Below are 15,325 nucleotides of genomic sequence, written 5' to 3' on the forward strand. Positions count from 1 at the left end.
TGCAGAGCGTGGAAAAGAGGGCAAAACAGTGCTAAGCCTATTAAAATAATAAAATAAAACAGCATAGAGTGTGAACCATGGTCTCAGTTACACAAAACACCACTGGGGTGATGGGAGCTCTTGCAAAGAGACAGAGTTTTGTGTCTGAAGGTGGAGAGGGGCCCTCAGCCCCCCCTTGGCAGTAGCGTGGCTCTGTGCTCCATGCTGGGGCAGCAGCTCTCCATAGCCCAGGGTGCAGTGCTGCTGCTGAGAGCTGCTGGCTGGCAGATGTGGGAGGCAATGAGCTGTGCTGTTGCCATGCAGGATGGCAAATGGGCAGAGGGAAGGTTTCCTTGGGGTAAATGGATAGCATGGAACTTTTCCCTTGGAGGTGCAAGGGAAGCTGAGGGTTTTCTGTAGGTTTTCTCTGATATGCAAAAGGTGAAAAAAGCTCATGTTCAAGACAGTCCCTCTGGAGGTCCACTCCTGTGAGAATGCAGAAGTTCAGCGTACATTACTGTAAATAAGAGCTGGAAGATCTTCTCCCCTTTTCCCATGCTGTGGCTCCATGCTGGGCAGCTCTCTGATGTGGGTAGGTCTACCCCGTGCAGCAAGGCACCCTGAAAGCCCCAAGCCAGCCCAGCAATGAAGAGACACTGCTCTGGTGGCACTCTGCAGGTGCCAGATGTGGAGACTCTTTCAGCTCAGCACAACTTTAGCCCAGAATCATGGAGTGTTTCTTTCCTATAGAGCGTGCATACAGAACAAAGCGATTCTGTGCTGGTGGTGGGGAGGACAGGGCTGCACCTCGCAGTACATCATCATGCTACCTGCACCACAACAACACAGTCAGCCCCCACCATGGGGAAAGTATTCCATTTCTCTACTTAGGCTGTATGTAGTCGCTGTCTGATAACATGACCACTTTGCCATCCCTCTGCAAATAAGGCTGAGGCTGCTGCCTGATTGGTATATCATCTCACTTTCTCTCAGCATTGATTTTCTTGCTCTCCTTATTTGCTTCATAAAAAGAGAGACGAGGAGCTGGTGCTTGTTCCCTCCCTCCCTCCCTCTCTCTCTCCCTCTCCACTGCGAGAAGCTTTTGGGAGCCTTTATTTTTAGTATGAGACAAACCTTGCTTTATTTCAGGAGACGCAAGTTGGATTATAAACCCTTTTGTAAATGTGTATGGTGATATTTGCTCCGGTAAGTTCTATGCATATCTATTTATTTGTCTAGCTGTGCTGTTCTGGGGGAGAAGCGGGGTTTTAAAGGAATGGCAAAGCCCACCAAATTGTTTTACAGGTTGGGTTTCTTTGTGCTCCCATGCTGAGCCCAACTGTTCCGTGGTTTTTAGGTACATCGGAAATATTTTTGGTCTGTATTTTGCATTGCAGAGGGGGGTGCCTGCTTTGAAAACTTGTTTTGCGCTTCATTTTACAGCAGATATGTGGAAAGTGGGGATTAAAGGGAAGAGGGATTCTAATTTGTCGTGTTTCTTCCAGCGTTTTTTAATCAAAGGCTCCTCAAAAAATAACGCAGAAATGTTTGCTACAAAAAATCAGTGAGAGCTATTTAATATTGATCATCCTGAAGTACGAATATCAGACTGCCTGTTTCCTTTAGGAAGATTAAAGTACGGCAGGTGGGCAGCAACATGCTCCTCATCAAAATGCATTGCTGAAATAAAGAAAATCTTTAAAGTAATTAAGGACGTAGAGTTCTTTTCGGAGTGTAGCACCATTAATACAGGTCAATGTACTGTTGCTCTGACTCTGCTGTGCGCGGCTCTGCAGCCTCGCTCCTCCGCGCTCTCAGCGAACTTGGAGACCTCTTTGTTACCTGTAAATAGCAGCGAGGTGCAGTGATTTATCTCCCCCATCACAGCTCCTGGTGTGCTTCCCAGGCAGCGCGAGGCAGCTCTTGGAACAGTGTGGCTGAGGAAAGCAAGATGTGTAGCTGCAGCGCGTCCAGGCTGCCTGATAAATATTTGAATTTGATGCATTATATTCATTAATTTATTGGCACTTCGGTTCTTTTGTGATTGAGTCTTGTCCATGGGAGTCGATCACGTTGGTGTTTCAGAAGTCTTTCAGAACTCCAGCTGTAGCTGCTTTAAGACCATACTCAACTGTTCACCAGCTCAGAAAATCCACATATCAAACCCAGAATAATCCACCTACTCTCATGATGCCGGGCCATGCTAATAGATATATGGAGCATGCTCCAGTAGGGCTGTAAGTGGCTTTATTAAACCCATCAGGGAAGGTGAGGATGTTGTGCTGGCAGAGCAGGCTGAACTCACCCAGAGAGAAATTTCAGACTGGCAATAACTGCTTAGTCATTTTAAGCTGCTTTTGGACCATCTTAATTGTTCCAATGTTGTTTCCACGTGGAAGAGCTGCACTTGGCTCCCCAGCTGTGTGCGGAGTGGCTCAGGACCACGTTGTGCTCCTGGGGACTGCATGGTGGTTGGGTGTGGCTGTGCTGGGCCGTGCATGGGGAGCCCACACCTTGGGTTCTGCTGCCTGAAACTGGATTTGCATGCCACCCCGTTCTGTGGCTTTTCAATTTTTACATCCTTGCTATCTCATAAGCACCGGGTATATTTATCCCATTTGTATACATTCCCGTGAATGTATGTGCTCAGCGAGGTGCATAACAATGGTCGCCTTTTCCCAATCGTTTAATTTCTCAGGTGTGGAAGGTGTGAGTGTCTGAGCAGCACACATCTCACACACTTTCTAAGCATAATCCTGCTCACCTGAGGATTGCCTTAAACACTTCCAGCTTTGCTAAGCCTTGGTGTGTGGCTCAGTGTGGTAACCTCCAGGTGAGCAGGGTGATGGGTAAAGAACATGTTTGGTGACCCTGGAGGGGAAACAGTTGGCTGGGATGAAGTGAGGAGAGCAGCTCCTGCTTCCAGCCCTGCAAAACAAAGGTGCTGGGGTTTCTGTACCACATAACTCCTCATAGCAGGGGTGCCAGACTTCCCTGAAAGGTGGGCATGCTGTGGTTTATCAAGAAGACAATTCAGCTTGTCTGTATAGATTTGAAGCAGAAGAAGTGTCCAGAGCTGGTGGGACTGCTGGTGTCACCTTGCCCTTGCTCGCTGGCAGCCAAGGGAGTGTAAGGCACTGTGTGAGTCATGTGTTCAAGTCCATCACTGCAGACCTTTACTTGGCAGAGAAGCTTGTGGCAGAGTGGAAATGATCCCTTTGGCCCCAAATGCTGTCCCTAAGGGATATGACCAAGACAAACTTGGGGGGAGCAGGAGAGCTTGCCTTACTCCCTATGCTGTGCATGCAAAAGTCTTCCATGCTCATGGTTTTCCAGCTGCCGCCTTCTGCCCATGCTAATGCTGCAAAGCTATCTCTTTCTAGCAGGTGCACTAGGGTCTGGAAGGAGTTAGAAATGTTATTTTAGGGCTATGTGGATCCTGGGGAGCTGCTTCTCTGCCTCATTAGCTGTGTGGCATCTAGCAGCTCCAGCAGTTCCTAGAGAAATTCCTCAAGCTCTTTAAAGATTGATTTTGTAAATACCTCCTTCTGAATGCCAGATACTCTTTTTTTTAGCCAAGTCCTTGGAAGACTAAATGAATGCTTTCCTCACCTCTGTTAATCCTGCTCCGACCAATAGGTGCCCCACGGAGAGAAAGGTATTTGTGTTGATATTGGATAGCAGCTGCCTGTCGCTGCCGGTGATGGCAGGTGGTGTTTTATTCTTCGTGTCATTCTTGATTAGGAGTTCCTGTACAATTATATGGCCATTTTTTTCAGGGAACGTTTCCCTGTATGTAGGGTGGCAGATGGGAACTTGACCCAGAGGTTGGTCTTTCTTGGTTTTGCCTCTGGGTTCCCTATCCTTCAGCAAGCTGAGCACAAATCCTTCCTAACAGCAGCGTGGGCTGCGAGCTCAGAGCCTGCTCCTCGGCATGGGCTGTGACAGCAAATGCCATGTGCTTGTCCCCGTGTGGGCAACCGTGGGCTCTGTCCCTGGTGCCAGCCCCAGAGAAGTGGAAGGGAGATCCAGTGCTGTGCTGTGCGGGAGGCTGGGCACTGCAGGCAGAACGGTGCAGTGTTTGCTCAGTTGGTGTTTAATTAGGTGTTCAGTGCAGGTGGGGGTCTGGCTCTGCTTGTCTGTGTTTTGCAAATGTAATCATGACCCTGTGCCCAAGGGGATGCTCAGAGTCCTTGAACTTGCAATGAAGCTCTTTGCTTTGGTATCTGGGGCCAGAATACTGAATACTGTCAGTCTTCAACCTTCCTTTCCTGTCACGTCCAGCCTATTATTTTGTAAGGGAAAAAAAAAAAAAAAAAAAAAAGATAAGGAAAGAAAAGAAAACAAGAAAGATGTGCTGAGCCCTCCTGTGCAGACAGGGGAGGAGACAGGTGGTCAGCATGAGGTGCGGGATCTGCTGTGCTGCTCCTGCCCTTTCCCAGGCGCGGTGCTGGAGCTGTCTGTCTGTCTGTGCCACGCATAGGCTGTCTGTCTGGGTGGAAGGGGTCCTGCCACCTGGATGGCTGCGCAGCGCTCATCTGTCACTAAACTTCCCCGGCACCCTGGCAAAGCAAATATGCTGCAGCAGGCTCGAAAGCTGTAAACATATGGGCACTAACAACAGATTAACTGAGTGATTTAGTCTAAGGGGCTTGGTAGATTACCATAAAATGTATCTTAATTAGAAAAGCAATCAAACTTATACAGAGTCAATGAGGATGAAACGTCCCTGTTGGCAACAGCAAGCGCTACGTCCCCCAGGCCAAGGGATGGAGGTGTCAATGGATGAGTCTCGTGCCCACAGTGGGAGGTTTGGGGGTTTTGCTGCTGTGTGCCCGTGCTGGCTATGGGTGTAGGATGCCTTCATGCTGAATTATTTGTTCTTGGACCATGAGATCATCCAGTGAGCTGCTCAGAATGAGGCTGATGGTGAACTTGGATGCCTTCAGCAGCATCGACAAACCAGAAACTGCTGAAGGTGAAAGAACAGAGCATTTGCACATTTTCCTTGAAAATGTGTGCAATTACCTAAAGACATATTTGAGTGTTTGCCATGTCTAGCACAGCTGGTCCCAGATAAAGGACTGGGGCTTCTAAGTGCTACCATAACACAAATAATTAATAAGTCTATTTCCCTCACTGTGTTCTCTTGTTTTTAGTGAACATGACCATAATTAGCTTTTACCTGATTCTGAATTTATAGCGTGTTCAATAGCTTTTTTCATTCTGCCTGTATTTTCTTTGCTTCCTTATTTTATTGGCCCCAGTTTTACTCCACAGACCTGAATCTGCAGATGTAAAAGCTGGATAATCATCTCCAGCAGCACAGGTATAAAGACTGCAAAAGCCAAAAACATATTGATGCATTATTGGTTTGGAACAAGTGCCTGCTTTTCTCCTGGCTCTGGAAGGATGTGAAGTACATTGGGAAGTGGCATGGAAGATGCACAGCAGCTGCTGGCAGTTGAGAGAAAGAAAAGGATGCCTGACTATTTTGGAATTGGCAGTATTTTAGAATGTGGAGGAACTGGGGAGCATTCAGGCCAGGGGTTGCCAAGTTTCTTTTGTTATCTCTTTTTGTGCTTAGAAACAGATTTCAGGGAACATCAGTGAAAGGGCGTGAGAAGAAAAAGGGGGAAGGTGCGGAGGAACATGGGGTGTAGGAGGATGAAGAGGAAACAGGGATGACTTAAACCAACTTGATGGAGAGTTATCAAGAGCCAGTGAGACAAGAAAGCTTTGTTGGTTTTTCGCATTTCAATTTAAGGACACTTTTATTGTTTCCTAAAGATGTTCTTGTTTAGGTGTTACTCTTTACGATTTAGCTTTGGGAAGGAGAGAAATGCCATCTCTAGGGACAGGGTAAGAGGAATGAAGGAAAAGAGGAGGAAAGGGAGGTTTTAATTTTGAAAATGTTTCTTGCTCAAAACGTTCCCCACGAATTCCCAGAGCTCAACAAGGCAAGCGTTCATTTATAGCCCATCGTTTTAATTATTAGAAAAGAAATTATTTTCACCATGTGTGCTGCTAGCTAGCCAGGAGCAAATTCTTCTTTAAGCCCTTTGTGCAGTGCTGGGTGCTGAGGTCAGAGCCAACGCCGATGGAATTTTCCATCCTAAACTGCTTTGAGACAAAAGGATGGATCCTGCATGGGATGCTGGGCGCAGCACAGGCCTTCCTCCATCGGTGGGGTCTGGAGCAAGAGGGGCATGTCTGCTGTGTTCAGGACAGCCACCGTGGGTCTTGATGGCCAGGACTGGCTGTACACATGCTTTCTGGAAAAGCAGCCATGCTCTCCAAAAGGACAGCCTGGGTACCAGGCGGTGCTGCTCATAAGGATGTTGAGATACTGGAAAACGGGAAAGCACAGCCAGCCATCCTATCAAAGAGCACTGCTGGGGGTGTGGGAAGGAAGCAAGGCCTCATTGCTTAGCAATTTGAAAGCACTCTCAAATCCTCACGGGACAAAGCTGTTGCGCTGGTTTATTCATCCCAAGGGCTCTCTGGATGCCTTCCCAACCTAAATAATTTTCACCCATTTCCTTAATTCAGCTTGAGAAATGAGAGCTGAGTGCCGGCATGCCTGCTCGTGGAGCAGATGACACTGGGTAGCAGCACAGCAGCACCAGGGCTGAGAGGAAGCTGCTAATGGCCTCTGATGAGCACCAATGTGATAATAATGAGGTTGGTGCCCTTTCACTCACCCAGAGAATCTTAGCAAAAGCATAATCCCTGCTAGTCAATGGGCGATCATTAGGTCATAAATAATACAGTGTGATTGAAGGACAGCAACTTTCCTGTAATAAATCACGCAGAGATGCTCCTGGCCTGTTGGGGGTCTCGCTGCAGCCCCATGTTGTGCTGTGCTGCAAGCTCCCAGCTGTCAGCGTGGTCTGTGATTTATTGTACTCCCAAATCTCATTGCTGCATTTGGCTGCACTCACAGCAAGTGCACCAGCACCAAGGTCTGCCAGCACTGAGGCAGATGGAAGGAATGATGATGCACATTGGATAACATTTTTGTGGGCATGGTGGGGATGAGTTAACGGGTGGACGAGATGGGCTTGGTGGTCTCATCCAACCTTAATGATTCTATGATTCAAAAATGGAGGGAGGTGCTTTGTCCCAGCACTGGCCTAGTGCAAGGCAGGCAATGCATGCACCATATACAGCACGTTGTGGTTTTTTTTACAAGCTACTTTTGTATTCTGCTGGCATCCACTGCTGCCAGAGGCATGGGACAGTCATGGTTCTTGCTGAGCCCCTAGGGCTGCATCAGCCATTGTGGGGTTTAGTAACATTAAGTTCTGGAGCACTTTCCTTTCTCAGAGTGCTTCACATCTGGACACTGCTCAGCCTTAAGGTAAATCCCTGTGTTTATTGGAGGGAGTAAATCCTACTTAGCACTGGTTTGGTTCACACTCTGTACACAGTTATGTTTCATGGTTGGGCCATTTTAAACCCAGATATTTCTAAGGAGGAAACGAGGAACTGTCCAAGTAAGGAAACAAGCAACTGTCCAACTGCTTTACTTTTATAATTAAATGTTTATACTCGTACCACAGTAAATCACATATAATCAGCCTCTAAAGCCTGCACAAAACCCGTGTTTTCAGCAGGGAGCAGGAACAGAACCACATCTACACATGAACCTGCTCAGCTCGGGGCTGGCAGCGTGGTGCTGGGCGAGCATCCCCACCGAGGGCATGGCAGCTGCCTCTGCGTGCCAGCAGGCTGGAAAAGTCTTCAGGCCCAAAAAGGAGTGCATCTTTCTGCTGTAGTGGCATGTGTCACAACATGAGTTATTCAGGGATCGTATGCAGAAATTAAACAAATCTGTGTCACTTGTGCTCCCATCTCCTTAAAGAAGAGGATACGAATGCAGAGATACGAAGGCTGCAGGTCCTTGTAGATGTCTTCAATTGTCTCAGACCTTTGGCCAGTGGTTGGAGGGGCTGAAGCAGCTTAACATCTCTCCCCACTTGTGTGAGTGGCTTTGTTCACTGACGACTTTTCGTTTCACTGAATCCAAGAGATGTCGACATACATCTTTATTTTCTGCCTGTTAACTCTTCCGTGCAAGCTGCCAACCTTAGCATTAGCTTTCAACTTTATGGCTGACCCATTAAACATTGGATGAAACATCTCATCAGCTTGCATTACATTTTGAACTTAATAAATAGGAAAGGCATTACACAGATTCTGTCTGGCCATCTGGAGGAACAATGTTCCTTAGCTCAACGAATGGCTATCTAATCCTCTCATATGCAGTTTGGTTTTATTCTATTAAAATATAATGAGAAAAGACTACCATACCATTATGTGGTGGGACTAAATGGGATTTTTAGAGTAATCAATGAAAATGAGTAAAAAAGATAAAGATTTTCTTCAAAGAAAAATAGAGAAAATTGTCTCCTTGGGATTAAAGTACTGTGGAACCAAATTATTATAACACGATCTTTACTCACTAAAAATACCCCAGTTTCATTTCCATAAATCTTTCCATTAAGAATCAAATGAAGTATTTTTTTTTTTTTCATTTTAAAAATCTGAAGCATTAAATGAAATGCTCTGCTTTAAGCTGAGGATGCCACAGGGCTGCTTCCTGATGGCCTGGAGGATTTTCTCTCCCACCTCCAATAGTGACCCCAAAAGCCTATCCCAGAGGATATGGGACAGCCACTTGAATGGCCTCAGGGCCGTCCAGCCTGACCTTGGGTGTCTCCAAGGTCAGGGAATCCACCAGCTCTCTGGGCAACTTGTGCCACTGCTTCACTGCCCTTATCGTAAAAAAACCTTTTCTTTATATCCAATCAAAATCTCCCCTCTTAGTTTGAAACCATTTACCCTTGTCCTATCACAACAGACCGTGATAAAGAGTCTGTCCTCCTTTTTCTTATAGCCCCCTTTAGAAGGATTGCTTCTTGCAATGCTGCTATTTATTTCTAAGGGGGCACACTAAATCCTGGCAATTAGTGGACAATTGCTCTAGGCTTTATTTTTCAGCAGAAGGAAAATATATTTCAGGTTGCTCCCTGGACAGTTGTTGAAGGAAAATGAGTCCTGCTAGTCTTCGCCTCACCCCAGCGCTGCTGCCCACCCAATTCATCAACCAGTCAAGCTGATATAATTAGGAATCCCAAAGTCAATAATCTGATAATCTCCAGTGAACAAAGGCTTGTATGTAGGAGAAGTGATTCCAGGAAGTCTGCAGCTCAGATCCTCGCAGGAAAGATGCCAGATTTTAAAAAGGAAACAGGCAGAAAAACGGAGGAGAGAGTGCTCCGTAATTTTCACTGGTGACATATTTTGGGCTATCGGCTCTACACTAAATGTTTTCCCATAGAGTCATTTAGTGCCTTTGAATCTTCTCTTTACAGCCTTAATAATGACATTTGGCTGCTGGTTGCGTTCCATAAATAAATGATCGGAGCGCTGCAAGGCTGTGCAGGGGGTGATGCTGGCTGCAGGGCAGGGGATGCTTCTCACGCGTCGTCCTGGCCTCAGCGAGCAAGGAGGAGGTGTAAAGCCATGCAGTGTTTGGCACACGCTTTGCAGCCTCTTTGTGATGGAGATCCAGAGAAAGAGAAGTCTTATATCCAAAAGCCATGCCAGGAAGCTCTGTCTTTGTGAAACACTTTCAATGTGTAAAGTGACTAATGAAAGAGTAGGCGTTTCAAGTATTGCACGTTGCTTTTCCAAAGCATCAGATGTTCCCCTTGGCTTCTCAGTGCTAAGGCAGGACTGGGGCTGGGATCTCTCCTGGAAGGTGTCCTGGGAAAAGCAAGTGGCTTATGTAAAAGTTTCATCAATTTTAAATGACGGTGTTATTTTCCTAACAGGACGTTTTAGCAGCAGCGCTTCTACGTAAGCCTTTTAGCTTGCCATGTCAGGAGCTGTTCTGCCTTCCTCTGGCTCTCATGGCCAACCTGTTGCTCGGCAGGCATTGAGGGGAATGCTCTGAAGGCCAAGTATGGAGAAATGGTAGGAAATTGTCCCATTTGTCACTCCTGTGGCAGGAGGGGTGATGTGTGGGGCCGCTGCTGTTTCCCCCTGGGGCACAGCTGGGACATGGGCTCCTTGGGGACCCTTGTGCCCCCAACCCAGGATGGAGAGGGGACCAGCAGTGGGGCTGAAACAATGTTTATTGTTGCACAGTGCCATAATAAATATAATTTCTATTGGTTATGCTAGGTTATAGGATTTACCTGTCTTCCTTCCAAAGTGTACCAGTTTGGTGGTGGTGATGTGTTGACAGTTGGACTTCATGTTCTCCGAGGTCTTTTCCAACCTGAACAATTCTATGATTCTATGATACAGTAGCAAAGGGTAAGGCTGCACTATCATAGAGAGAATATCAGCATTGTAAAGCAGGGGATGGGGTATTCATTGGCATACAGGTAGGCATCACCATCTTCAGAGATGTGCTGCCTTGTTGGAGAAGTGGCCGAAGTCTTGTGGCAGGTGGGAGCGATGTGATGCCCTAAGGGCACCATGCTGCTCTTGGCTGCTTCTTAGGGATCTCCCTTCGTGTGTTATTTTGTATATGTTCTCCATGCAAAAGATGGCCCTTGAGGCAGAGGCTGTAATAAGCAGAGCTACCCATATGCTGAGATGGATCTGGTATAAAGGGGAAAAGCCATACACATGCAGGGTGCAGATGGGACGAGCGCTGAGTGTGGATTTATAGGCAAAGAGTAACTAGGAACATAGGGAAACGCTTTCCCTTTCTCCATAAACTTTTCAATTTCAGAGAGACCAGATTCAATAAAATTATCTTGCAGATGGAAGTTTTATTGAATCTAGCCCATAAAGCTCCCATTATGGGGTTTACAACTGCCATTTACACAAATCCTGCTATAATAAAATACAGTGGTGTTTACAGCATTCCTGCAACTGCCACAGAATTACAGCATGCACAAAACCCACCGAGTAAATCTTGGCTGAATGCACTGACAACAGAAAGCAGCAAAACTTGGGAGGAGAGAAAAAAAAAAAAAAGAAGAAGAAGAAAAATGCAGAGCCGGGATAGAAAAGGTTGTTTGAGTGAGAGGAGAGTTATACTGCTTGGCCAAAATTCCCTGGAGGAAGGATTTATGGTCCTCGCCCTGCAAGGCACAATGTAAAGGCGTGTCCAAATGGTGCTGCATGGTGCCCAGCTGCAGGGACCAGCGATGCGATTGCAGCCATAGCAGGGAGCCAGGCTGGGGCTGGTTTGGCTATAAGAGCCTCCAGCTGGCTCCTTGCTGCTTTCCCACCTGCCTGCTGGGTGCTGCCTGGGTGCCCGCAGTGTAGTGTGTGCTGAGCAAGGATAGAAAGTGGTGGGCAGCCCTGGTGGGATGTGGCTGGAGAGGGAAGGGGCTCAGGGTTTGTTCAGTGTGGAAGCATCCTGAAAGCCTCTGGCTGAGAGCTGAGCATGGGGCTCCAGGTGAGCAAAGCTGGATACGAAGGGCTGAGGCTGCAGCTGGAGATGCTCTCAGCCTTTCTGACAAGCAGCAGCCTGGGCTGTGTTTTTGGGGCTGGCTCCTTGACCGTGGTGTCACAAGCTTATGTTAATTCCCAACCCTTTGTTATTTGCATGGATTGCATGTCTTTCCTCTCCTTGTCCCCGTTCTGAGAGCTGCAGCTGACAGGTGATGCTGTTCATTTATGGCAGGTCTGTCTCATGCTGCAGCCCTTCACTTCCCCCTTTATTTTTTGCAAGCCATTAGTCTTTGTGGCTCCTCACGCATCTGCAAAACACCTGCATTTGCAACTGCATTAATTAGGCCAGAAAGCAGGTCAGCCCTAATCTCTCCGGCTCTCCTTAATATATTGTTTTCTGACATTGCCTCACAAATTAAACTGAAATGATTAATAGTGATTTTCAGCGTTGTTCCACAAGTAAAAGCAGAACAACTTTGAGGAAACATCTCATTTAGGATTAAGGAGTGCTGCTCAAGTTAATTATGAGCATTTATTTCAAATTAACCAACAAGGCAATTTATAGGAAAGTTCAGCTTTCTTTTTTTTGTCTGTGCCCAGCGTAAAGAATGGACTCAGGCAGTTTCTATGAACTTGCCTTATTGTTAGGCTCCTAAATCCCTTTGCAAATCTGCCTGTAAGTGATGTGCAATGGCACTAGGTGAGCCCAGATTAACACCACATTTTAGTGGAGTCTTGTGTAGCAGGGATGGATCTATTTATTTTGGATGTAATTATTTTCATTTTGGTGTTTTGTTATTTCCATATTGCCTTTGGTGAATCATTCAGTCCCACATTTTGCCATTACATTTCCTTGCTGTATGATTTTTCCAGTGTCCGAATACAAATTTTTGTCTTCTATATGCACGCAGTCTGTTTTCTTTGGGTTCCTGGCCTTTAGTCCATTTAATTGGGGTTGTGGGCTTGTTGATTCCCATATCTGCTTCACTTCAGATCTCAGCTTCTGAAGTGGGTGGAGTAACTTTACACCTATTGTGGTGCAATAGGAAAAACACCTAACCCGGACTTTAATTTAGATTACAACTGCACCAACTGCTCTCCCCGCTTTTGCTCCGCTTCTTCCAAGGCAGCTGATGTCAATGAAGTTCCCTCTGTTTGAGCACCTGACATAAATACAAATGCTGATGTGTCTGTCGCCTGCCTCATCTCTCCAACCCCCCCCCACCCCCCTTCTCCTGGAACGTGAAGGTGTGATATGGGTTTGTGCTAGAAAGAATCTAACTCTTTCTTTCTGTCCAGTTTGCCTAAGCTTATTCTATGTTTTATTACTTTTTTTCTGTTTTGCCAAGTGTTGGTTTATTGCCCCACTGTATCTATCTTGGGTTATGGTATAAATTTTGGAAAAATAATCCAAAAATGATCTTTTTTCCCTCCCAAATCTTGTATTAAATGGAAAAAGGGCAGCATGATGCTGTGATTTGTCATGCAATGGGATGATAGCTACATGGGCTGGCTTCAACTACTATTGCTACCTTTGTCTGCTCCCTATAAATATTTCTGCCAGTGTTTTATTTGTGCAAAGACTGGCTCATTATGCTCAGTCAATATTCGTCCTTCCCTTCCAGCCCAAGCTTGCCCATCAGTTGGGTGATTTAAATAGCTGCCTGCGCTGTGAATCCCAAGTGGGCTCCAACACAGGGCGGGGAGGGCTGAGATGCTTGACACAGACAAATTGTGATGGTTCTGTCTATGTGAAGCAACACGGCTTCAAATCTTCTGGTTCCCTGTATTGACATTTGGGAAGGGTGCAGGAGTAATGTATGGCAGCGCTTTGAGTGCATGGAGTGATGGATAACCTGACCGGAGGGGACTGGTGCTGCTGCTGCACGGATCTACTTGTGGCGTGGGTGCTGAAACGATATAAAATAAAATTAAAATGTTGTTTGTTTTTGACAGCTTTTTGCAATCTTTGCATTTGCAACATGCGGTGGGTACTCTGGAGGACTGCGCCTCAGTGTGGACTGTGCAAACAAGTCAGAGAGTGACCTCAACATTGACATAGCCTTTGCCTACCCGTTCAGGTAACGCATTTTGGTTCGTGGTGATTGCTTTGCAGGGAGGCAGGTGTGCTGGGTCTGGTGGGAAACCCCACTGAAAATGGGTTTCCAGTCACTTGGAGCAACTTCTGATGAAGCACCAGCTCCTGGGGCTCCTGAGTTCTTTTCACAGTGTGGGTTAGACTCTGGAAGGAAAGGAGGAATAGGTTTGGCTGGATCTGATGTGGATGGGGCTGTGGGAACCATGGGGAAACTGGAGCTCAGCACAGAGCAGCTGTGGGCATGCAGAGCCCCATAAGGGCCAGGGTAGCCATTAACTGTTGTGTAGCCATTAATTAAGCTGGAAATAAGGGAAATTTTAATGGTAGTTCTGAAATTCCTTTGAAAATTGTACTGATTGCCTGTCTGCGTTTCTCAGTGCATGAATTGTTTAAGTGCTGGACCACTGGTGACTTAGGAGAGCCACAGTGAAGTTAAAAATACACATTAGATGCTCCTGCGATGTAAGATCCTGCTTCAGAAGAACACCCACAGTCTGTGATTCTGTTTTTAAAGATGCCAGGTCCACTCCAGAAACCTTTCACTTCTGAATAAGTGATTTCTTTAAGGAATTGAGATGATTAAGAATAGAATGCATAATCCAATCTCAAGCTCAGTATACAATGACTGAAATTATTTTGCTTCCTTGGGAAATCGCATGCTGTTCTGCTTATGATTGCTATGCACAGACCAGATGTAATAGCATCTATTACTTTCACATGTTCTAAAATGAAGCATTTTCCAAACAGTGGAAACTAAATTTGATTCCTTGAACTGTCGTCATCACTTGACACACATTTATTACTCCAGAAGTCCCATTTCCTGGTATTACAAATGTTTATGTTTTTGTCTCAAACTTGTCTGTGTTTTCTTTCATTTCTGCTTAGTATGCATGAGATGGATCCCGAAAATTGAGTTACATGAATTTGTAATGCGATTCACTTCCAAATAGGTCATTTCTCCAGCATTCATTATAGAATACACCCTACAGTAAAGTGGTTTTAATTTACATGATTATTAAATAGCACTTTATGTGAAAAGTTAATAAAACCGAGAAGAGTAGTCAGCAAGTATTTCTTAATGTTGTATCAGGCACATTGACCGTTGTTTGTAGAGGGAGGAGACCAGATCTGCAATTTGCCAGTCTTGCTTATTAGGAAACTAGAACCATTACGAGTAATTGCAGCACATGCTGCAAACCCAGGGTTATTTGCAGAAGGGATCCAGCTGGGACTGCGGCTGTAGGTGGCCCTTGAGCTGCTGGTGTGGCTCAGCTGTGGCTGGTGTGCTCTGAGCAGTGTGGGGTGTATGATCATAGACTCATGGAATGGCTTAGGTTGATCCTAAAGATCATCTGGTTCCAACCCCATGCTGTGGGTTGGTTGCCACCCACCAGATCAGGCTGCCCAGAGCCCCGTCCAACCTGGTCTTGAGCACTGCCAGTGATGGTGGTGTATGGCATGTAGAGTAATAGAACATACCTGCGATCTGTGGACAAGAAGGAAGATGCTTTCATGATTTCTTCATGAATTTGATCTTTCTACTCTTTTCTAGTGCACTGATTGGAGAGGGGATGCTCTGAACGCAGAAGTGGCCTCGGTTGGGAAAGGCAGTGTCTCTTGTCAGAGCAGTTGATGCCCTTGGCAAAAAGCAGATAGGCTTTAAGCTCAGGCTCCCTTATCAGGACTTTGATCCTGAAGCCTGTCTGCCTGCACGGGCACACAGGCTTTGTGTAGGTCGGATGAATTTCCCACAGTTGTCTGAATAAGTCTGTGTTCACGTGGCGTTTCCCTTTGCAATGCCTTCAGTTCTCTGGTTACCGGCTG

At 46.2% G+C, this 15,325-nt stretch overlaps 1 protein-coding gene across 1 annotated transcript in view; it reads left to right on the forward strand.

Annotated features, from left to right (window-relative positions):
- The window catches only part of SYNPR (synaptoporin), an 81,226-nt gene that overhangs the window by 48,342 nt on the left and 17,559 nt on the right, over window positions 1–15,325 (forward strand). The window contains 1 exon segment of the mRNA XM_021409987.1: window positions 13,360–13,484. Coding sequence (XP_021265662.1) covers window positions 13,360–13,484 — 125 coding nt within the window.

Source organism: Numida meleagris, chromosome 11 (genome assembly GCF_002078875.1).
Source record: "Numida meleagris isolate 19003 breed g44 Domestic line chromosome 11, NumMel1.0, whole genome shotgun sequence".
Taxonomy (NCBI): domain Eukaryota; kingdom Metazoa; phylum Chordata; class Aves; order Galliformes; family Numididae; genus Numida; species Numida meleagris.